General features: G+C 40.4%; 1 protein-coding gene across 10 annotated transcripts in view; it reads left to right on the forward strand.

Moving 5' to 3' along the window:
• The window catches only part of MCF2L2 (MCF.2 cell line derived transforming sequence-like 2), a 156499-nt gene that overhangs the window by 114742 nt on the left and 16559 nt on the right, over positions 1 to 25198 (forward strand). For all 10 annotated transcript variants that reach the window (XM_012575704.5, XM_012575703.5, XM_012575702.5 and 7 more), the window contains 11 exons: positions 693 to 759; positions 1889 to 2004; positions 3294 to 3363; positions 8086 to 8178; positions 8684 to 8776; positions 10998 to 11123; positions 15079 to 15300; positions 16558 to 16650; positions 17051 to 17129; positions 20162 to 20234; positions 23297 to 23406. In XM_012575704.5, the coding sequence (XP_012431158.3) occupies positions 693 to 759; positions 1889 to 2004; positions 3294 to 3363; positions 8086 to 8178; positions 8684 to 8776; positions 10998 to 11123; positions 15079 to 15300; positions 16558 to 16650; positions 17051 to 17129; positions 20162 to 20234; positions 23297 to 23406 (1142 nt within the window). The remainder of the gene's footprint in view (positions 1 to 692; positions 760 to 1888; positions 2005 to 3293; positions 3364 to 8085; positions 8179 to 8683; positions 8777 to 10997; positions 11124 to 15078; positions 15301 to 16557; positions 16651 to 17050; positions 17130 to 20161; positions 20235 to 23296; positions 23407 to 25198) is intronic.

Genomic DNA, 25198 nt, shown 5'->3' on the forward strand with positions numbered 1-25198 from the left:
TTTGTTCTTAACACTACTAAAGACAACACTTTCTTGATAATATGGGATATTTGGTGCATAAAAACATGAGAGAACTAATGTGATTTTATTTTAAAATCTAATTAGTTATTTGTCCAAGAGTGAATTGGTTATTATGTTTACATTTCTGTGAAATAAGGTAGGTATCTTCAAAATACATATTTTCAAGTTACCTGGGAGCATTAAACTGATATTAGAAAAGTCAAAAATGTAGTAATAATATTTCCTCTAATATACTTTCATGTTTTCAGACTTCTGACATCATCCTGTTGCCTATTTTTGCATTGTATTAAAGGATGTAAATCTGGCCACTGATTTTGTTTATTTTATAAAAGAAATTAAACAGAAACATTAGCATAGCTCTGACGTATAGTTTCATTTTATTCAATAGTAGTTATTCTTAGAAAATAAACCTTTTTTTTCCAGTTTGCAGGTATAAAAATTACAGAAAAATCCAAGATGAAGTTTAAAATTAGATGAAAAAATACAGTCCAAGATGTGCTTAGGTCTTTTAATCTTATCAACAAGGCACAATATTGAAGAACTGAGAAATGACCTTCAGAAGATTTTTGTATGTAGTTGAAGGCATAAACAGGAATTTGTAAGGAATCCTATTTTTTTTCTTTCACATGTGCTTGGTTAACACTATGACTCTCTACCTTCTTGTCTTTCAGCCACATAATCAATGAGCTGATAGAAACAGAACGGGTTTATGTAGAAGAACTTCAAAGTATAATAGAGGTAAGAAACTCTTCTGAAATTACTTTTTGGTGCTTAACCTCTAAGTCATCACTGCAGGTGCACATCCTTCATGGGCTGAGCACTCCCACCTCATGTTTATAACACACAGGCTGTGTTGGCAAGATAGCTCAGCCTTGGAGATGAAGAATGGGAAGGATGTTTTGAACATCCTTCCTCAGACCTTAAAGGAAAAGGGACCTTCTTTGGCCCAAGCCCACAGAATGACAATTTGCATGGTTCTGAAAGTTATGGACAGAGAAAGAGTTAATAATGTCTTTTCGAAATATTACCAATGGGTCTCAGAAGCAGCACTTTGATGTTCTTGGGGCCAGACACTAAATTCTGTGAATCTGCAACTGGAAAACAATTGAGGAAAAGGAAGACACCCCTCCTGCTCTTCTTCATTGTCCCATGTTGTACTTGAACACAGAAAAAGAAAGCTCATGCTGCAAATATAATTCTTGAGCTTTTGAAACCAATAGGATACCAGCACATTCAGTGTGTGTGGAATCTGAGGTCCCCAGTCTGTGGGAGGACAGAAGCTGAGTAGGGATCAATCATGTTTATATTTGGGTGGGACTTTGGGGACCTGTGGTTGATTCTTTATTGCATTTGTTCCATGGGAGCTGGCAGCTCTGGTAATTGATATATTACTCTTGAGTTTAAAATTTGAATGTTCTTTTCTCAAAGTTATTATTGAAGAAACACAATACAGTTCTTACAAGAAACAAACAAACAAAAATATTCCAACAAATAAATCCAAACTAACTCTTGTGCAATGAAGCAGGGTAGCAGAAAGATATCTGTCTGTCAGTCTTAGCAGTCTCCATCCTTACATGACCCAAATGGCTTTTGAATCCTAGACACATAATTTTGTCTATTTTTTCTTAACCTCCTGACCTCTTCATTTGTGGTTAAAATGTATTTGCACAGTTACAGGGTGAAATCTCTGGGGAAAATCAGAAGCATCAGGAATTCATGGGAGCAACAAAGCAATGGGCATCGAAGAAGCTTTGTTTGCTCTGTGGATAATAAAAACACATGAACTTTGGGGTTTTCCAGTGCCTTGAATACAGTGCTTCTTCCTTGGTAAAAACAGGCTGGTTTTATTTTCCATTCTCCCCTGCAGGGGTACGCTTCAGAAATGGACAATCCCAATTTAGTACATCTGATTCCATCTGCACTTCAGAACAAGAAGGAAATTCTTTTTGGAAACCTCCCCGAAATCTACTATTTCCACAACAGGTACATGGGAACTGGTGGTTGTCCTGCATCCTTGGGTGCCAACATCACGTCCAGTCCTTTTCTGTCAGGTGCTTTGTCATGCTCTCACATACACTGGCAGGAAAAGTCATCCTCACTCCATCTCTGTGTGTGTCCTGTAAAACTCATGCATAGAGAACACCTCCAAGATCATCTAGTTCATCTTCTTTTGGGTGAAGATTGTACTCTTTGTGCATTTACTAGTCATTTCTCCTGGCAGGATCCATTTTGAATGTCCCTTGTGGTCAGTATTTTACCACCTCTCTTGGTATACTGGTAGATGTCACAGGACTAAATCTTGATATTTTCTGTCTGGCAAGACACCTCTGTGGGGAAGTTTTCTTAGTGTTCAGCTTATTTGTCCTGTATTTCTGTTATCAGATCAGAAGATGTTATATATTTGATACCACTTTTCTTTTTGTCCTACATATAAGGTCACAAACTTATCCAGAAGCCATGTCAATACTGTGGACAAGGAAATCCAGAGCCCTTAACTACATAATACCAATTATGAACAAGATTAATCCTTTTGCAATTGGCTTTTAAAACACAAAGCTCAAGGCAACTTCTATAAATATCCTGCTTTTCTGAGACTTGCTTAAGCAAAACCGGCTGTAACCAAAGTGGGAATTTAGGAACTCTTTTGAATAATAATTGCCTGTAAGATGTAATAATTAGTTGAACAAAATAAATTTTAAAAATCTCTTTTGCAAGTCTTAATATTATGCCAGAGTAGTTAATACATAGTAGAAAATATTATTTTCCAGTTTATGTATTATTTTCAAAGATCGTGTCTTCCATTTGGAGAAAGATATCCCTCTCCCTTTGCAAGCCCAATCTTTCTTTCCCTAAAGGTTTAGCATTGACTGTCACTGCAGAAGCCTTTGGATTACATCCTGTATTTTCACTGCTTGCTGATTGAGCAACTGCATCTGACAGAGCATTCCTGTCTTTTCTAGCTGTGCTGAAAAATCCTCATACCCAAATGGAAAGCAGGTATCTGGCCTACAGATTGGAAACTAATTTCAACAGCCAGAGGAATCAGATGTAGCAGATAAAATATAATAATATTTGTGATTTAGGGAATCAGGTGGCAGCCACATCCCATTTTTTTCTAAAATACACCTTTCTTGGTGTGTCAAAACTGTTACCTTCCCAATTGAATCCTCATATTACAAAAATGAAGGCTTTTAGCTGGATTTACACAGAAGCTAACACACATTGTGAGTGGGATTTTATATTACTCTTTGCTCTTTTTTTCTTCCCCTCAGGATTTTCCTTAAGGAGATAGAAAATTGCATTGAAAACCCTGAGCTTCTTGCCCGATGCTTTTTGAAAAGAGTAAGTATATCCTTTTTCAGGTTTGAATGAATATCTATAGTCTTACCCTACAGTACTTACAGATTTACTCCCATCTTTTCAGTCTGTTTGCTTTTGTGAATGAGGGAGAGGGAAACTCCTCTAAGCAGGTATTCCCAAATTAAGCCACAGTTACCAACCATGCATTGTGATATCTGATACTTTACCTGGTTTACTGACAGGAAAAGAGCTGTTATATTTATATTTTAAGTCCCATCTAAAAGAAAAAACCCAACAAATAACAGTGATCCAAATGTTTGACATACTTTTCATATCAGACACATCTATAGCAGGAGAATGATGTAACCCAGACACCACCCTGCAGTAAATAAGCAGAGGACAGTATCGGTGTCCCAGCAGGTTGCTCTGAGTGCAGACAACACATCCTGTTCCTGCTTTATCTTATCTCTCTCTTCTCTGCACAGTGCAGGACACTTGGTCCCCGAGAACTGTCCCAGCAGATTCTGCTGCTGTCCTTGCAGGGACCCCACAGCCCCATAAGGCTCTGTGAGGTTCCCTTTGCTTCTCCACATAACTCACCAAGTGGGATTTTCTCCTCTGCTGTGAGGTGACTCTCAGTGTCCAAGTGCTGCAGCTCTCTCCAAGAGCTCCCTGTGATGTCCCTCCTCCCCCTCCACTCCCACTCAGCCTGGCCATTAGTTCTTTCCTGCAACACAACCAAAGGTGCTTGTTTATACAGCACTCCTTCAGGGGCCCTACTAATGAAAAAAAAAAAAAAATCTGTTTTGGTGGTTTGCTGCTGCTTTCAGAGTTTGACAAAACTGTGTGAATAAGGCTCTGTGTTTTGCACAGGAAATAGAAGTGGCATGAGAAGTGGGAAAATCTGTCCTCTGTAGTCAAAGGTACCTCCTGCTTCTGCTGTATACTACAGGTAGCATTTGCTGCTTTTCCAGAGCATACATTAAATACAGACACATTTGGATGAACCAGTCAGAGGTACTGAGCACTGCCACATTACTAAGATTTAATGGGAATTTGAGCATGTGATACTTGGAAAAGGTATGCTTCCGATTTACAAACAGGCTGGAGAGAATCATACAAGTGTAAATGTGATTATATGTCCATTGGATTATTTTCTGTTCAACAATGAGCATTTAGAGCTTGAGTAAATGACACTACTAAGGCATATGTTGTTATCCTAGGATTCAGATGCTGGGCAGGAAAACACTGTGGTGAAATCATTATGCAAATGAGGAAAAGCAGTCTTTGAAGAATGCAGACCTCTGAAACCCAAGAAATGTAAAACAGTCCATGTGCTGCATATATCCCTAAAGAATGCAGCTAAATAAAAATTCTTGGTATAGAAATGTGGAAATGTTCTGATTCTGCAGGAGGTTCAAACTCCATATTTAAATATTGTAGCTTGTCTCTCTGTAAAAACAGCTGTTAAACCCAATTCTCCTCACTATTATACCAATATGAAAACAGCACTAAAGCTGGGGTTCAGGTATGCAGTGAAAGAAAACCAGCCCCTCTATCACACCTTAGCTCATCTGTTTCTGTGGCCTCGTCAAACCACACTAAATCTATCAAATAAGAGGTTAAATCATGCATTTGCTTTCTCCCTATTTCAAATTTCACACTAAGAAAGCACAAGCTTCTCTCTTGAGATGTCTCTGCTCACACAGTAGCACCTTTGATTCCTGCCCTTATATTCCGTTTTTAGAAGAAGCCACATAAAGTCCAGAAATGTGTTGTTTCTGTTGGACTGCTTTTAGGAGGCACAAACAAAAGTCTGGTTGTGTGTTTGTGCTCCCCATGATTTGGCAGCTTTTTATGCCTTCCTGCTGAGCAGTGGCTTCTGGCTGCTCTGTGAGTTACGGCTGTGCTTGCTATGACAGGGGCAAACAGAAGCAGCTGCTGTTCCAAGTGATGCTGAGCTCTGGGAGGAAACTCACACTCTTGCAGGTTCTCCCCTTTGTATGGGTGTGACCATCCTGCCACAACAGCAGGCTGGGCCTACGACTAGAAACAGGCAGGTTCTTTAGATTCATACTTTGAAGAGTTTTACCCTGTCTGATCACACTGGGCCTTTTCAGCCCTGATTCCAGAGCTGCTTGAAAGTATCCCTAGAGCTGCAGTGAGACACTCTGGTGCCAGAGTCACTCCATCCCCTGCCAGTCATTCCTCTGCCCTGTCCTCACACACCCTCCCAGCTCCACCAATGCCACCTGAGCAGTTGTCACCATGAATATGAACCCTGCATCTCAGGTGGTGGGAGAAACAGGCTGTGGGGTCTCTCTCTGGCTTTGTCTCCTGGAACATGGCAGCAGAATCTGATAAGAGATGAGCCAGAAATGCCTTTCTTGTTCTCCCTCCCACTTTGCCTGACCTCATTTAGGGCATGATCTTCAGACGAGCTAAATTACAAGTGAGCCAGCTCAACTTTACCCAGATGGCAGCTATTTTGCCATCACCAAGATACTTGGCCTTACTTACAGCTCTGTGTGGTCATGGACTACACAGCATTCAAAGACAGGAGGGATGTGCACTGAATTCCTTGCAGAATGGTCTTCTGGCGCTTTGTCAGCAACAGGGGGGACACTGTGCTGATCTGCTTTCCAAAGGGCTGTGAAGAAGGAAACCTTACCAAAACAAGGCAAGAATGCCCAGGATGGAACCAAAGGTGTGTCAGACTGCTTACCAGAATCTGCCAGGTGATGTGTCTGGCAGGAGTGATTCACTGTGGATTACCACTCTTGACTTATTCATTTTGCTAACCTTAAAAAAAGGAATAGTTTAATAGGAGCCAGCATTTGAGGCATTTGGTCATTCAGGGAGAAAGAAGCATTTAGAAAAGGAATCTACCTGTGAAAGGACAGCAGCAGCTGATCAGGAACCTGTGAGTTGGATTCAAAGGTCTAAATTCTAGACTAATGCAAAAAATTATTCCTAAATCAGCAGTCAAAAATATAATTGGAACTGTGTATATATGCCTTGTGTATTGGAGGTTACAGAGCTCTCAGGATCCAAATCAGTGTGGAAGGGAAAAGCTTTACAAGAGAGAGGAGCGTGGTGTAAAAGTACCAGCAAGAAGTCAGAACATTTGCATGTGAAATACAGATGTGTGGCATATTTAGGACTGGGATTTGAATAATTTGACAATCAATTATTTCTTGGCATTTTGAAGTCTGAGCCTAATTATATTTCTAACACTATTGCAAAACTTAAAGCTGTAATTAAATATGTAAGTATCTGCCTTAACAGGTATCACTGATTTAGGCAGCAGTAGATTGCACTGGTATAGGGTGGATCCTCTATGGCAAATTACTGGTAAATTTTTGGTTATTGTCCCTTTTCTTTAAGTGTAAATTGGTTCTTTTCTCTTATTCCTCATAATTCTCTTGTCTGTTGCTCTCTCTGTTCTTCCTACCCAGTCCAGTTAGATTTTTATGAGCTAGGATGAGACTGTAATTCTTGATTATGCTTTGTTGCTATTTTAAGTTCTGTGGGGTTTACCCCCTGCTAACTTCCCTCCTGGGCAACATGTTTGAACAATTATATTTTTGTGAAGAAAACTGCACCTATTTTGAAACAGCACCATAAATATTCTATTGAGTTGCAACAGAAGCGATTTTTATATTGCATCATCCTTGACATAGTGTGGTGTTAGATGGCACAGCTCTGATTTCCCAGCTGATTCATCAGGGTGATGTCAGGATGGGTCTGTAGAGGAAGACAGCAGCAATGCTGATTTCTTCTGGTAATTGTATAGAAGGAAGTGATTTTCTTGCAGCAGGAGTGTATGGAAATTGCCAGGTGGGCTGAAAGTACAGAGGAACGATCCAGGAATTGCTGAGATTTTGAGATTTTTGGTGTTTGCTTTGATTTTCTTTGATTTGCTGAGGTCACATCCAGCAGGGTAGGTGCAGATGAAAGTGGGAAGCTCCCAGCTGGTCGGGCACAGCCAGCCCTGCTCTGGAGCCCCATGGCACTGCCCCGTGGCCACCCCGGTGCACAGGCAGCAAACCAGGACCTGGCAGAGGAACGCCCAGCTCTGCACCCACCCACAGAGCCCAGGGAGCTCAGAACACCTTCTCCAGGCTTTTGCAGAGATTGTCTCTGTTTTCACTGAAGTCAGGGAGATTTTTCCCATGGACCTCAGTGAGAGCACTTGGAGTGTAGTCAAAGCTACATAAAGTGAATCCACCCACTTCTGATTTGGAGAGGACAGGGTTTAAACACATTTCCCTGTCATCAACATGACAAACTTCCTCCTTTTTAATTTGTTCTTGTACTGTTGAGAGCCAACACTATTTTCGAAGTGTGATAAACTGGTAAACCTTAGTCATCATTAAAAATTAAAGTCTGTGCCAGTATTGTTAATAAAGTTTAAATTTCTAATGTTTACTTTTTGTTTGTTTTGTTTTTTTCTCCAAGCCATCAATTCACCTCCCTGAAAAAGATACTGCTTTTGCTGTTAGATTATGTGTCTTCCTGTCTGCAGTCTCTTTGCTTTGTATGAAAAGTGAAGGAAAAAAAAAAATCTCACTTTCTGATGTATTTAACCTAATCAGAAATAAAAAGCAGGTTTGGTGGTTTCAGTATGTTTTTACATACAGAGTTGTTCCATGTAATAATTACTTCATGTCTTAGGATGGAAGATAAGAAAAAGTGTGATTCAAGAAAGATACTCTGTGGATTCTTTTTCCTCCCCTTGCCTAAACTCTTCTTTTCTTGCAGAAGGAGGACCTCCAAATATATGAAAAGTACTGTCAGAACAAACCGAGGTCTGAAGCTCTCTGGAGACAGTGTGGAGACAGCATCTTTTTTCAGGTGGAATTTCATTGCAGACTAGCAGTGCAAGACCCTCAAAGCTCATTTTCCTTATGTATCTCTGTTCTTTAGAAAACCTAGAGCAATATACAGACTTTCCTGCATGCTTCTTATACTGATGGCAGGTGCCCAGTGTGTGACAAGGCGTTCTCTACAGGAGACTGGGCAGGCAGAGCAGTGGGTAGATTTCCTGGACGTGACCCTGACTCTGCAGCTATACCACAGCAAAAAATTGCTGGCTGCTTTGCAAATCCCAGATGATTGCAATCTTATCAGCAGGGAATGCCAGATTTCAACACTAAGTTGAACCTGGACATTAGCTCTTGTTTAGGTGTATTTTCTCTGTGGCATAAGTAACCCGGAAATCCCTATGCAGATGGAACAAATTTCTCTCTCAATTAATTCACAGGCATATAATCTTCAGATTGTCAAATGATAATGATCTTGGTGACTTGCCTGTGTTTCAAGAAACAATTTTATTTTTCTTCCGTGTTGTCTCCTGCAGGAATGTCAGCGTAAATTGGATCATAAGCTCTCACTTGATGCTTATCTCTTAAAGCCAGTTCAGAGAATCACCAAGTACCAGCTGCTGCTAAAGGTAAGTTCTCCATGACAATGCAAAATTTCCAATGTGTGGCTTGTTTTACTTCTGGAATTGCATATCAGTCAGAACTCCCTGGAAATAAATCCTCACGCTGTTCTTCAGCAAATACTCAGCATTTTTTAGTTGTAAATGGTGGAAAACAGTCTTGTACAGGGACTTCCTGTTCCAAATCTATTTTAGATTTTAGATTAGACTTCTCCCCAATAATTCCAAATCTGTTTTAAATTGGGAACTGCTATTACTTAGCAGTACTTGTACTAAGTAATAGCAGTATACTATAACATGTATAGGTCTCTCTATATAAAATATTTTACTTTTAAGATAGTAAGTATTTTATTGTCTTATTTATTGTTTTATTTATTTCTAAACAGAAATTGAGCTTGGATTTATTGTATCAGTGTATAGTTTTACAATTTGAAAACAGAAACTGATGCCTTAGATCTTGTCTGTAACATCTGTCCCTGTTTAACAAAACTCTTTCAGGTCCCTGAAGTAATATTTTCCCATAGTTGTGACTCAAACCTTTCAGAGGGAGTCACTCCCTTTTGCTGCTTCTTTTTAAAAGACACAGCCAGGAACAAATTGTCTGTCATTTTTCCACAGGGTGAATATTTGAACTTCTTCTTGATTGGTTGGAACCATGAATGGTCCACGCTTGAAATTCTGGTCTGAACTGGGCAATAGAAAATATATACACTCAAACCAGTTTTTTTTTTTTATTTTTAAGGTGGTGGCTTAAATTTCCGTCTCCATCTACTCAGTTCTCAAAAATAATATTTACTGACTTTGCCTATGGGAAGGTCATGAAGGTGAATTACATGCTGTTCTCAAGCCTCTGGGCTTAAAGTAGTGTTAGGTACTGTCATGAAACTTAGCATTGACATTTGCAATGAAGATTCTAGGTTGCCATTGAACTTGCTAATAGCTACTCTGGCACTGCTCAAAATGTGCTAGTATAAGCCATGGGAGGACCTGGTTGGCCATTCTCATATCTCTCTGAACTGCTTATTTACTTAATGCAAAACTGTAAAATCCAAATATTGAACATGGATATTGACAAGGATGCAACTTCACTGATTCCAGCAGATTTACATCAACAAAGTCCAGAAACAAATTTGAACTCTATTTCTTGAAACTATTCTGTGAGAAGGGAAAAATTGTCAAGGTCTCCAGGAAAACAAGAGTAAACCAGATTTTACTTTTAATTTGAAATATGACTGTAAATAAACTTAAGATTAGATCAAGAAGTAAAATTCTCAAGCAAAACAGGTCTCAGCCTTCATTGGGGTTTGAAGCTGGTCAGACCAGTTTTGTACTTAGCAACAACACATTGGCACTGGCATTTACTTTGTCAGGGTTTATGAGGTCTGGGAGGATGGTGCACTCCTTCCCTGGCTGCAGGAGCATTTAAAAGTGTACAAAAATGGTAGCCAGTAAAAGATTGGTTACAAAGAAGTGTTTAAGAAGATGTGTGCCTTGAGTGGTGGGCAGACTGGATTTGAATTTTGGGTCACAATTACTGCAACCCTCTGGTTTCAATCAGTTTAGCTAATATGCTCACGCTGATAAAAGCAGCATGCTCACTGTACAGAGATCAATCCTCATTCTAGAAAATGTGCAGCAGATACTGTAGGAATGCATCCTGCTTTTATCTTCTTATCCCTGGTTACCCAAGCACTTGAGGAGAGACTGCTGCTGTTTGGGGTTTGCAGGAGCTATCTTTTTGCATCCTTATTTTACAGAAACACAAGTGCCTCAGCTTTTGGATTAAAATATTTCCAAACTCAAAATGCAGAATGTCAAACCTGCCAAATTCAGACTAGAAATTAATTTTGCAACTAATTGCAAAAGAAAATGAGGAACTGTCTAACACCTGCAATAATTATACTGAGTTTCTTTTCTAGCAGATGTGAAGAAAAAGAAAGAAAACCCTGGATGTAATTCTATTACATGCAAGGAGTTAATTGTAAATATGTCAGAATGGTCCTGTCTCATCTTAAATTTACCTTTTAAACTTGAGAATGTTCAAAAGATCAAAATGTGTGTCCTCAATGACCACCCTAGTGAATGTCATATTTGGGGTTTTTTATTCCTCTTTTGTTTTCCTCTAGTTCTGCTGCTTTGTTTATGCAACACAAATTCCAGGGATGATTGTCTTATGGTGTCTTCTGGTATCAGAAGTTCTCAAGTATTCCCCATGTCGTTTTTTAATCAGGAAATGCTGAAGTGCAGCAAGAATTCAGAAGGTACTGCTGAACTGGAAGAAGCCCTTGCCACGGTGCTTGATATCATCAAATCAGTAAATGATTCCATGCACCAGATAGCAATCACAGGATATGAGGTAACTGCTTCTCCTGCTCTGGTCTGAGCCATCCCATGCTCCTGTCCCCACTGATCATGCTGTGCCCATGGCTGGTATTGTGCTTTGTGGAGCCTGTGCCACGTTCCTGAAAGGTGTCACTCAGACATGTGTTATGATGACCAAAAATACATCCCAGCACCCCTGCCATGTGGAGCTGGAGTGTGAATGTGGGGCAAATGCAGGACTTTTGAGTAATTACACCCAAAACTCATTGTAGGTGACAGGTACAAGTGTGGCAGAGCTAAGAAATTTGCTTAAGAAATTTGCTGAAACTTTGTGACTCCTGTGCAACTCAAGTGTTTTCAAATCTTTTGCACTTAGGGAGAAAAATGTGGCTTTCATTTAAAGTGGGTAATGGAATCTGTGCCAGTGATTGGCAAGCTTGTTATCTGAAATGTGAAATAACAACCACGGTACAAATCAAAGGGTGCAAATATATGTCTCTGCAGAAGCTCCATTGAAGTCATATGACTTTCAAGAACTAGTGCTGACTACATAAAATGAGTCCTTAAGTGAGAAGTGGAAGTGATTGACACATAAAGGAGAAACAAACCTGGCAAAATGAGGCCTGAGAATCATGTGGTTTCTCATTTTGAAATAGCTGCAGGGTGAAAATGTCAATAGGGAAACAATATACTGAGTATTGTTCAAAAATTTTTACATCACAGTAACAGGCTTTAATCCAGAAAAAAACTATTTTTTGTGGAATCTGACTTCCTGAGAAGGTGCTGAGGTCTATACAGACAGTGTCTGGGTGGGAAGAGTTATTCTGTTCATCAGGATAGGAGTGGAGTTTTGATTTCTATAGTTCTCTTTTTCGCAAGTGCACCTGCTTCTGGTGGCTGAGGAACCCATGCCTGCTGCCATCATGATTTATAAATAAATTTAACTGCTTGCTTGTTTAATTGCTTGTTAGAGATCCATTGCTGCACAGCTGGAGATGTGGACTGTGCTTTACATTGGGGATGAGAATGTGAGTTCTGCCTGCAGTAGCTCTACTGGGTTGAAGGTGAAGCAGTGGCCACCTCACTGAACCAGCAAACACTGAATAGGTGTGGTGAATGTGGACCAGAGAAACACCATGGGTCATAAATATGATCTTAGATCTCCTAAACCTGACAAACTTAAATAAAGCAGCACATACTTAATCCATTCTGGTCATAGCTAAGTCTTGAGTGTCTCAGAGACTCATTTTAGAAAAATTCTTTAGAGCCTGTATATTATTATTGCAGACTTGAACCAGTCAACATGGGCATGGGAAGCTCATGGATACAGCACACTTTCTGCCTCCCAGTTTCCACTGTTTCTTATTAATTCCCAAAGAGAAAGGTAGCTTTCCTCCTGTGTTTTTCAGTTTAAATGTATGTACTTACAGAAATTCAGCAAAAAATTGATTTCAAAACAGTTCTGTAAAGGGAAGGGAAGAAGAGCTTCTCCAAGAAAGGTAACATATCCATATTCCTGTCCATATAAATGCTGATGTCATCCTTTTGTCCTTGCTTTAAAGTGTGAGTAGTTTTGTACTCAGGAATTCAACAGAACATTCCTGTTCCTTTTAAAATTCTACTTTTGAATTTTCCAGCCTTTCATGAAGTACCAGATAGTAAATCCAAGGAGTAGATCTTTGCTTCTGCTTTCTTAGCTGAACTGCAAAACATGTCATAGTGAGACATGGCCACTGTTTAGCCCAGTGCTGACAGCATTCCTGAGATGGTTTTTTACACAATTTTTAAATGGGGTGAAAGAGGATGTACCCAATAATTTCTTCTCCCTGTTCCACCTGTCCCAGGTGCTCAGCTGTGGTACCAAATAAACACCTTCTATAGACAATGAAACCACACCCCATCTTGTGGAGTCTTTCCCACACGTCCATGATATAGATATTTGCCTGGAAAACCTTTCAGAGAGGGATATTATGTCAGTAGGAAAGTGGGTTTTGTGACAGCTGATGGATGCTCCCAACTGCACATTCTCTTTCTTGGACTTGGGCACATGCAGACTTGAGGAGCTGAACTCTTGTGTAAGAAATTGCTAACATGTAAATCTGGGGTTGGTTTGGTGTATGTTTTTTATTTTTTGGCAAAACCACAAAAAACCAAGTAGAATAAAGCTCAGAGAGCAGAAGATTTAGATATGTTTCCTACTATTATCTCAATGTTTGTACACAATCTGGCCTGGGTAATTTGTCCACGAATTATGATGAGAGATTCTTATAAATTATCATATGTATCGCTCATCTTCCATGGGAAACATGGGATACTATGTATTGCTCTAACAGGGAATAATATTTGAGATAGTGACCAAATCCTCCACTTTAAATAAACTTCCTTTAGGATAAAATATTGCTGTCCACTAGGAGAAATTACCAGAAACAGTGTCCCCCTATTGCTGCCTACACCGAAGAGAGTGCAGTGCTTGTGGGCTAATATTTAAAGTCTCCTGTGGGACTGCTGCAGACTGCCATCCCTGTCTGTCTCTTTCTTGTCTCCCACTTCACTCACTATTATCCCAATCCCAGGTTCAAGGCTGGAGAGACAGACCTGTCATAAGAGTTGACCTGAGCTTCTGGATCTCAGTGCTGTATTGACCAGTGGGTGAAGTGACAGGAACCTCTCACCACTGTCAGAACCACATAGAAAATATGCCTTTTTTTTTTTTTTAATTTAGCTTTGCATATCAATGTGCTTTTCACAGGCTTGCAGTTTATAGCTACATGCACATATAAATAAAAACACCCACGATCCTGTATGCACAAGGAAAATATCCAATCTAGATATTAGAGATGACAGACTTATCTAAATTTCTGAGGTTTTCTGAATGGTTTGGAGAGTCTAATAATACCCTGATATAGAGTGTAGAAGTGCCTAATAAAGCTCTGGTTTTGCAGTTGAATGTAGGGTAGAGGAGGGGGAGTGAGAGGGAGAACAGGTTGCAATTCTTGGTATAAGAAATGAGACATTCCTACTTGGAGCCAACGTCTTCACCTTATAATCAACAGAACATGCAAATTTTGAAAGTATGTACTTTAATAATGCACAAGGCTTATTCCCTCAACTTATTATACAAAACATTCCTAGGAAAACATGTGCTAAGATAAGTATGATTATCATTATTTGTTGAATCCCATTACCATATAGACATTGCCATGTCTTATATACACATGTTCCTCCATTCTTAACACGGGATTGTTCTGGTGACATGTGAGCTAAATATTTATATCAGTTGAAGTATTTTCCTATCAGTGGTCTTCAGACAAGAGCTTTAATTTAGAAAGGTCTTGTTCCTGCCTAGTTTCATTCTCCCTCAGGTACTTTTATGGCTCCTTGGTGCATTCACTCCCTCCTTGCCCAGGGCTGTGCAGTGTTGCATAGTTTGCAGATGGTGAGCCAAGAAATTATTGACAAAGCTTGTAAAGACTGTTTTGAAACAGGAGGGAATTATGTACCTACACAGCTCTAGGCACTGATCCGTGACTTCAGGCATCTAAGCTCTTTCAAAGTTTTGCCCAGGGATGGAGGAAGCTTGTACAAGAGTGGAAACTGAAACTAGATCTTCCAGAGTCAAAGCTTTTGTTCAGGTATTGGACTGCACTGGCCCTTGGAGTCAGGGGCCTTGAAACACAGGTTTTGTTAGAAGAAGCTTCCTCTGAGGTGACCAGAGGGGACAGCCTGTGTGTCACATCCAAAGAGATTCTGAGACAGACTTTAAATGCCAGCTATGAGTGGGGACACAAACTGGGAATTATGGACATGGAAACTGGTGAAGTTAATGGTTGTGGGCACAAACCACACAGGCTTAGCAAGGGGACATGTGCGCTCCCCAGCACAAGGGATGCCTCTGCCTGGAACCTCAGACACCACCAGAGCAATGAACCATGCCGGAGGCTGCCCTGGTTTGAATGTGATGTATGCTCTCTCTTTTCCTTGCTGGCTAGGGGGATGTCAGTGAGCTTGGCAAGCTGTTGATGCAGGGTTCCTTCAATGTATGGACTGACCACAAGAAGGGGCACAACAAAGTGAAGGACTTGGCTAGATTCAAACCAATGCAGAGACACCTCTTCCTCTATACAAAGATGCTACTTTTCTGCAAGAAACGGGAGGAGAACACTGATGGGCATGAGAAGACAGCTTCATACAGCTTTAAAAATTCATTAAAGGTAATAAATGCAGTAATGGTGGGGAGGGAAATAAGTCTGGTGTTCTTACAGACAGGGATGTGTTCATATGGGGATTTGATGAAGTGCACATGGCTGGAGCTGTCTTGCACCCTGGAGTAAATGACAGCTCCCACTTAGTTTTGGGGTGGAGCCAGACCAAGCCATGTGTCCTGTGAGTGCAGATATGAACCTTGCCCTTTGCAACTTGATACAACGGGGCACCTTGTGTGTTCTTGCCCAGCGTCCCATAAAGAGATGCCAGACTGAATGGACCCACACCTTTCATTGTTCTGCCGATGGGCATCCTCCAGGTGCAGCTCCATGGCAAGTTTTACTATTGGCACAGCTGAGCAAATTCTGTGACAGTAACACCTACAGATGAATCAGTGCTGTAGAAGTGCCCTTTTATTTGCAAGAGTGAAATTTCCAGGTATGAGTCAGGACATTTTAGTGTGACAATCACAAGCAGGCCACATTTTCCCTCTAAGCACATTGGTGTGACACTTGTGACTTTAACCAGCTAACATGGATCATCGAGTGTAATGTTCCAAACTTGTTTCAGGTCCCCAGACAGGAATTGTAACAGAACCTGCTTCAAGGCTTGAACCAATTCATAGAAATATTTCAAGTTTCTTCCTGTAGAGATAGAAGGAATGGTGGCAGAACACCGTCTAAATCTTTAAATTAATGCTGATGTGAATGTGAACAAGAGGCATGAGAAAATACAGTAATAAGATGAGAAGTTGGTTAGTAGCAGCTGACCTTCAAGATAATGATTAAAAATTTTTCATTTAAGAAATCTAGGATTTTTTTCCTTCAGGTTTTTTGTGTCTTCTGGATTTCCAGACTGCTCATTAAATCTCACAAAGTCCTATTCCACCCTTCTTTCTCTCCCACCTCAACAGGACAGTGATAGCAAGTGAAAAAAAAGTTATAAAACTGAAAATTTGTCAAGGTGAGAAAAAGCCAAGATGGAGTTGAAAACTGATCCAGAGATCAAGCAATGAAAGAAAAGAGGATAAATTCAAGATCAGACATTAGCTTGGGTTAATTTGAACATTCTTTTTCCCTTTAGCATTCAAAAAGACTAATGAAAAATTAGATATTGAGAAATAACATGCTCTGAATTTTACTTTTAATGACTCCCAAAGGTGTCAGAAGTGAATGCAGCCTTTTAAAAATGCTTCTCAGAGGATCAAGTTTAAAGACTATTCATATTTTCCAGATTCCAGATTCTTGTTTTCTATTTTGAAACAGATGAGCACTGTGGGCATTACAGAAAATGTAAAAGGGGATAATAAGAAGTTTGAGATCTGGTATAATGGAAGAGAAGAAGTCTATATCATTCAGGTAATGACAATCCTTTTTGTTTCCAAGGGCTATGCTTCCTTTCAATTGAATTGTTTTTAAGAATGCTCACTGTCCTGTACACTCCAGAAACAATAGCCATTGAAAGCTTCATTGTTTAAGCACTTTCATAGGCACTGAAATGGCTAATTTATTGTGAAAATGGTCAGGATTTTGGCCAAAAGAAGAAATAAGTTATGGAAAATTCCTTGGAATGCTGGACAGAAAAGCAAGGACAGGACTTTGGATTTGTGGTAACTTTTCCATCTTGAGGAGCGTCTGCTTTGCTCAGAGCTGGCCACAGTGTTCCAGTTGTTGGCAAGCCAGCGTAGGTCAGGGCAGCCCTGTGACTGGCAGCATGTTTTAACTGGATCTGCTTTGCCTTGTCCTCTTTTGTTCTCAGGCATCTTCTGTTGAGCTGAAAAACACCTGGATTTCAGAGATCCGCAAAGTCCTGACTGGACAGCTGGAGGCATGCAGAGGTAGGGCTCACAGAGCAGCAGCTGGGAATGTGTCCTTCCCCCCGTAGCTGTGTGTGACAATATGGGGCTGGGGCAGCTTACAGTGCCAGCCAGGACCAGCTGGGCAGTTGCAGCATTGCTGGGATTTAAAGCCATGTCCTAATCAAAGAAAATTTCTTGGATTTTTATAAGTGACAGGGATAACTATTCCATTCACAGCTAGTCCAAGGAACATGGTTTTCCTCTGTTGTCCCTCTCAAGCCACAACTCCAGAAGCATCCTTTTACCTCAGCATGTAAGGAGATGGGGTATGGATCAAAAGGTCTCCCCACATCTATAACTGGACACAGCAACTGCTCCTCTGCCTTAGTGTTTACTTTGTTTTGTTTGGGTTTTGAGGGTTTTTGTTTCAAATCTAGTCGCCCACCTTATGTTCTAAATGTCAGTTGTCCCATCTTTCCATCTTAGTGACCTCCCTGTAAAACATGGTTCATGACACTTTCCTCTCTCACTGAGATGTCACTATGAAGGTGATTTGTGATGTGTTCAACACCATGAATGATTGAGACCTCCTAAATACCTAAGATAATGACACCCTTTTTTATATGAGATATTGAATCCCAGACAGACAAAATTCAGTCAGGTTATTTCAGATAGTAAAAGAACATAATGATGATAGCTATCATAGATGCTATGTATTCTCTTAGGACAAAAAACCCCACAGACTTTTCCTGAATCTTGGCATTGCTTCTCACCTTAGTCTGTCATTTTCTGCTTCTCTCATACACTCCTCTCTCTTTAAAGCAAAGCCTCTCCACCCACATCCTTCAAATTCCTATGCAGACTTTGTCCAAGGTGGAAACATGTGTCTGTGCTTTAACTTTAGAGGTCAGCTCTATTTTCACTGCCTGTTTCACAAAGATAATGAGATCTTGCATCCTCCTTAGGTACAGGGAAACAATTATGAACATTAGCCTCAGCAACTGAATCCAACCCATAACAATACACTTATTTACAATGCTTACTACTCTGGTCTTGTGTTACTGATCTTGTCTTAATCCTTTCTCCCTTTTATTCTGAATTTTACTGTGATTAGCTCATCAGGAACTGCTGAGGAAAGACCTCAAGATTCTTGTTAGTGTAGTTTCAAGACTGAATCTAGAGACTGTCTGATATGGTTTGTAACATTTGCTTCTGAAGTATAAAAGGTGGTTACTTAGGCTACCACAAAGAGTTGCTAATGGAGTAAATGTACATATTTAATAGGATAGAGTGCTTGTCCTCCATTTCTGTTTCTAGGCAAAGGAAATTAAGCTTGTATGTTACCCACCTGAGCATTTGTGAAATCTCTATAGGATACAAGATCAGCTATTAGATTTACTTTGCATTTTCCAGATAAAAATATACAGGAATCAAGACTGATTGAAGCATTTATATTTTGATGTTCTTTATTGTTTTGCCCTAAGATCATACCATTCTAGAATATTTCAGGTTTCAAGGGACCTCAGGACATTACAGTCCAAAGTCCTGCTCAGAGCAGAGTCAGTTATTGGTCAAACAAGGTTACTCAAGACTTTATTCAGTCTGGTCTTGAGACCATCCAAGGGTGACTTTCATGCTATTCTATGAGTAAAGTCAAGCTTTCCTTTTTTGTGAATCCAGCAGAACAGCAGTCAGAGGGTGTAAATTGTATCTCATATGCTATTGCAACTCTTCCCGTTGCCTTTTCCCAAAAGATCACATGAATCAAACCCCTTACTACAATAACTGGTGTCAGGAAGCACATGCTTTGTCCTGTGGTTTTAAAATTTCTTTTTCTAATGACTCATAAAAGAAGAGGCCTTAATCCAAGACTGGATATTTTTACAACTGAGCATTGCAATGGGAGAAGGAAGAAGGATATATTTGTTTGTTTGGCTGTTTTTAATGACTGTTGTCAGGAGTTGCACAGGGGGCTGGAATGTTGAAAGGAACCAGCTGAGGTGAATGAGTGAGGGGCAGAGAAGGTGGCCACAGGATGGGATAAATATTTTAAAATACGGGTCACTCGTGCCCAAACGCTCTCCGTGTACCCAGCCCCATCAGACACTGCAGTGAGCATGGAATGCTAACCAGGCTTTGGGCAACACCTTGCCCCATCAATCCCCAAGAACACAGCTGTCTCTTGCAGGCAAAGGAATTACTGATACAGCTTCAGGGATTTGTGTAAGGCCATGAATCAGTTGTCAAACAAGGAATGGAGCTACATCTGACTCCCCAGCCAGCATGGACATTTCTACCCCACCAACAAAGGACTTGGGTTTAATCTTTCAGTGCTGCCCCATCCCCTTGTCATTTCTCTTCCATTGATAGGAGGTTCATCTTTTTTCAGAGTGAAATAGCCCAGGGATCTCAGCAATGTGAGAGTTTGAAAGCAGCTCCTTTCATTACTTCCTCACCTCTCAGTGTTTGACTCTCCTGGCCCTGAAATCCAGGGTCTGAGCAACTGTCTTATAATTTTTCTTCACTCAGCATTGACTGGACAAATTACAAGTCTGTTGCTACCTTGCAGCCCTGGAAAAAGAGTGAACAAGTGGCATATGAATAACATTTTCTGATTATTGTTTGTCCAGGATGCTGAGCAAAAGCATTCTGCAGAGAGATGGGGGTATATTCTGTTATGTGGCTGAATATGCAAAAGAACTGATGGACATGTGTTGCTAAATCCAGACAAAGCTGTGAGCCACAAAACTTGTATTCTGGGAAATAGGCCATTATGTCCATTCTCCAGATCGATATCATGCAGTTAGCTAGGAAGAGGTACAGAGGAAACAGAAGGTAATAGGGAAAGAAATCTCTTTTGTGGTAAAAAATTGTGAGTAGAAGAGTTGTTTGGTGAGCTAAAAGGTTTCATTAAGGTCTTAATATGCCTTTCTCTTAAACTACAAGCATTCCATTTTGATTGCAGTGGCAGTCAAAATCTCTCCTCTCCTGTTTCTTTCTTCACCTTCTACATAAACACAGAAGAAACCTACACATTTTGGAGCAACTTCTTTTTACTTTTTCTTTAACAGAAGCAAGTCAACTGCACCAAAGAATCACTGAGAGTGTGTATCATGCACCAATGGATTCCTCCAATGCAAGCAGGTAACCACAGCTGCCTTGACATATCGGGGCCATGTTTTGTCTTGCACAAACTTGCATATGCAAGTTCATAGGTTTTTGTGTTTCGCTTCCTGGGTATGAATTTACTCAATTGTCTTCAAATTTTCTTAAGATATATAAATGCAGATAAAGGTTTGCTCAAGAGAGAAGTGATATAGGAATTCAGAATTAATTTCAAAGATTAATTCAAATTTAGACAAAAGTATTGGAACATTTCCAAGATCTAAAATAGAGCTGTCAGCAAAGTTTTGTAATGACCCAGTTGCTGGGCAAGTTTAATGTAAGTTAGCATGGGATATCACTGTAAAATTTTAGCAGGATCAACCAAGCCAGGACATCCTTGGCTAAATCCAGCCTTTGAGAGTTGTACAACTCAATGCAAGAAATATTAAACAGATGTAGTGCTATTAATCCTGCACCATATTTTCTCTAGGCTTGGTTAATTCGATTTTTTTAGGGTTCAAGGGTGGAAATCTTTCAGCAGAACCACCCTGGGGATAGGAGAAAATTACTCCAGTAAGATATGAAGTGCAATCACAAAAATGTTTTAGAAGAATCCAGATGTGTGTCCTTCTTTTAAGGCTCTTAAAGTGAGATTTTCCAGAGCACAAATTATAGACAAAATATGTCAACAGAAAATTAACTCCAGGAAGAAAGGCCATGTGATCAGCTATTTGTCCTAGAGTGGATTAAACCAAAGGAAAAATTAAATTTTTGTTGTCCTCACTCTGCCAACTGTGCCAGAAAAGGACAGAAATGCTCCTGCTCCAAATGCTGGGTTATTATAAAAAGAGGAATAATACAGTGAGTCTTCATTAAGGAACAATGCTCCGGGCTGTGATGAATGGCACAAAGTTCAGGGTGTCCCATTATCTGTAATATGTGTCCCCAAGATAAGCAAGGGCAGTGGAATTGCAGCATCAAGCTGACTTTGCAGGAGTTGGTGTGAAATGGTGGATTCAGAGTTCCTCAGACTGAGGAGCCCTTTCTTCAGCCTGCTCTGGGATGCTGGGGGGAACAAGGAGGGGAAGGAGGAGGCTGGACTGCAGTACCACCAGTGGCACAGTCTGTGCTCCTGGCTGATGTGACCAAGGAGCCCCAGTTGTGAGAGGTGCTGGAGGCCAGGGGAGACAGCATTTGCTAAAGAGCAGCCAGCATCATCAGTGCTCTGCCAGCAGAAGGAGGCTGATTAATCATTGACACATTATCTACCCGACAGACACCTACTCCTGGGTTGCCCATGTGTGACAGTGACTCTGCTGTTGGGAAGCGTCAAACCTCTGCTGTGACATTGGGGAAATCTCTTTGCAGGATGCTTTCCCCTCCCCAAGCTGTATCTGTTCCATGACAAAGACTATCCCCTTTACTGTTTACATGCCACCAGCATCACTTGGGACTGCAATTCCATGAGATAAGGCAGGCCTGACTTGGGATTGGAGCTGAGGTGTTGGGAAAAGGGACACTTGGAGCCAGTGTCCTTAATACAGGCAGTTACTGAGTGTCCCTAAGTCCTGTTCAATCTATTTCAATTCTCTCTTTCTCTCTCTCTCTCTCCAAATTCTTCCACAAAGTTCACTGTTTAATCCTAAACTGGGATGCCCTGTGGTATCTATTGCTGCTGTATCTCTCTCAAGGGATAGCTGCTGCATTTTATTGATAATGAAGTTATCTCTTTGTATTGTTTTCTAATCTATTTAAACATATGAAACTTTATTGGTCTATTGTTCTAACTGCTTAACTATCTGCTTTGTTGGAAACGACTGATGCAGTCATACATCCATGTAAAAATATCCTGTGAACATGGATAAACACAAACTCTTGGAATCTGGCTGCAGATGCTGTTTGAAAAAAGCTTGTGTATTTTCTTGGTGTCTTTCTCACAGCTGTAAATCTTTAACTCTGTCAGCTGCATGTTTCACAGTTATCCCAGCCTAGCTGGGAAGAAAGAGAGGAAAAAGAAGGAAATGTGAGTGTGCTTTGGATTTGTTCCCATGTTTATTTTGAGCCCCATTTTGTACCCGACATTAGGCTGCAAAATCACATTTTGATTTAGTACAGGAGGTAACAGAGACTTTGCTAAAATTCCATCAGAAAGAGGTCAGAAGTTCAAATGCAAAACAATGAGTCCTGGACTGCGTTATATTTAGAAAAGGTATTTACAAATCTCTAGCATTTAAAATATTTTTAAGATTTTAATGATATCTCGGACCTTCCCTTACAGCAGAACAAACCCTGTGAACTTTAAGTTTAGCAGCTCATGTGTTAATTGCAAGCAGCAGTTTAATTACTGATACATGTCAATAACAGGCACCTTGGCAAAGAGTATTTCAAATGTGTAGATAAAATGATTTGTGTGGCGCAGTCTGCCAAAGATAACAGCCAAACACCCAAATTAAACCACCAGACTTGCAAAGAACCACAAGAAAACCTTGCAGCTCGAATGTCCTACAAACCTGGGACAGGAGCCTCAGTCCCATTACCCAAGACCAGTACCTGGGCAGGTTTGTCAAGGTGGATCCTCCCATTTGTGATTCAGCTGCAGACAGGGATATCCCACTGGGATTCATGCTCCAAAGAGCAGAAGAAACAGATGTTGGGGAAGAATTCATATGTTGCTCTATGCATGGTATGACCTCTACATGACCATTTAGTATCCATTTCTCTCCTGGATGACAAATGTATTTATGCTGCAAAGGATGGGAAATCTGGATTGTCTTTTCTTACCTGGCTTCCTACTCCAACCTTTCAAATCTGCTGCACTTGCAAAAAGAACTTGTGCAGACAATCAGCTTGTTTCTCCATTTTCCCCTTCTCAACTCTGATGAAGCCCATCCCTCACTGTGTGGTGTGGAGAAGAGGCAGGATGGGTTTTTCCCACCACACACACCTGCACAGATGCAGGATTTTATAGCACACAGCCTTTTGAAACCACTCCTTTGTTCTTAGGCTCCCATGTCTGAGGGGAAAAAAGAATGCTTAGTGCTCAGTGCTTTATTAGATGTTAACCAAGGATGTTACTGTTTTTGTATTTCTTCTGTCCCAAGGTATAGCAGGAAGTCATCAAGTATATATGAAAACAAATCTGAGACATCAAATGTGGATGCATCAAACAATAAAAACAGGAATTCCAGTCCCAGTGCCAGACAAAAGAGAGGTAGGAATTCTGAAAGAGCTTTTGCTTCCAAAGGGTAAAATTTTTATATTTGCATATATTTCTGGAGTTTGATGATGGTACTTTAAAATGACGTTGTTTTAACCCAACATAGAAAAATCAATGCTGAAAACAAAGAAACAAAAGGGGAAACAAAGCTGAATGACTGTACCATGAAAATTTGTGAGCACCGAAAGGCAATACCAGTTTAGGGTTTTTAAGTCTGAGTTTTGATGCTTTATAGTGCTCTTTATACTACTTGTGTCATTTAAAAATAGAATTATGGGGACAATAGCATATGTGTTTTAACCTTCTGCATCCTAGTGAAGTTGATTTCTAGACATACTTAAATTTTTTTTCCTACAGATTTGCTAACTGATTTCTTTGTTTAAGTCGAGAGTGTTTTGCCTCCTCTGTGTATATCAGTTCCCCTCAGGTGTACAGTAAATAAACGCACAGGCAGTCACAGAAAGTCCCTCCATTATTTGAGGCCATAAGTACAATACATCTTCTATAAAACAGAAGTTAAAATAAACACTATAAAGAAACTGAATCTCATCTGACAGCAGGAAGAGAAAATCTTTTGACAGCAGTTTCTCTTTTAGTCAGTATTTCTTAATGTTGAACAAAGAATTTTCTACTAATATGAGAAAAGAAAATTGTGAGGTCTTAAGAGATTAATGCCCAAATGAAGCATAAAGAAACAGCCCCTTTATTTATAAAGATATTTAAAAAGAAAATGGAATATCTCTCTTGGAAACATATTCACTAAAGGCTATTTACTAAAAAATTTTACTTGCATTAGGTTTTCATGCTGGGAAAAAGGTTATGGGTTCTTAATTAAAAAACCCAATCTTAAAATTTTGTTTCAGTAAAATTTTATTTTTAAAACATTTAGAATTTTTTTCTAATTCAAAAAGTGGAAAAGTAGCTTTTCTTTTTAAATTTATAAACCCCTTTTCAAAAAAATAATCCAGGAAGATTACTGATGTTTTCTAACTGTCCAGCTTACTCAAGAGTGTGGGAACGGGGCTCGCATTCCGTGCTGGTTGTCATTCTTCTGTCTTCTGCTTTCCCATGAGCAGCTCCTCAGGGCTCTGGCTGGGATCCCACTGCCTCAGCCCAGAGCATCCTCATCCTCGGGTGGGTGGCTCTTCCTGCAGGGCTGGGCAGTGAGTCCGTTCTTGTTTGGTGATTCGGGTGTCCTGTGCATCCTGAGCTGCAAACCTCGCTTGCAGAGCCAGCAAAATGCTCCCCAGATCTAGATGTCCCACCAAAACTCGAGTTTGTGTCCCTGTGAGGCACCTACCGCTGGGGCTCTGCAGGAGGCTGAACTCAAAAATGTCCCAACACCCCGTATACAGCCTGGAGCTCTGCCAAAACTGTCTCTTTTGTGCCACCTACTGCCTGTAAAATGCTTCCAATATCAGTGTAGTTAATGTGAACACAGATTATTTTAAAATACTGGGGAGTTTCTCTAGTACAGAAGGGGAGAGTACTATTGACAATCTATTTCGGTTTTGTTATTCTTGTTGACAAGTGCCTGTGGCAGATTTTCTCTGTGTAAACCAGTGTTTTGTGCGGACCTGACTGGTGGAGTCACTGCCTTGAAATAAAATGGGAGCAAATCCTGCAGGAACCTGTGGGGACCCCCTTGTCTGACTGCCCTGCTCGAAGCAGGATCAGCTGCAACAAGCTGCTCACAGCCATGTCCATTTGGGTTCTTGGAACAGCTCCAAGGATGGTGACTCCACAATTTGCCATGGGGGCACTGTCCTAGACTTAACCCCTTTCA

The sequence above is a fragment of the Taeniopygia guttata genome, chromosome 9 (genome assembly GCF_048771995.1).
Source record: "Taeniopygia guttata chromosome 9, bTaeGut7.mat, whole genome shotgun sequence".
Classification (NCBI taxonomy): domain Eukaryota; kingdom Metazoa; phylum Chordata; class Aves; order Passeriformes; family Estrildidae; genus Taeniopygia; species Taeniopygia guttata.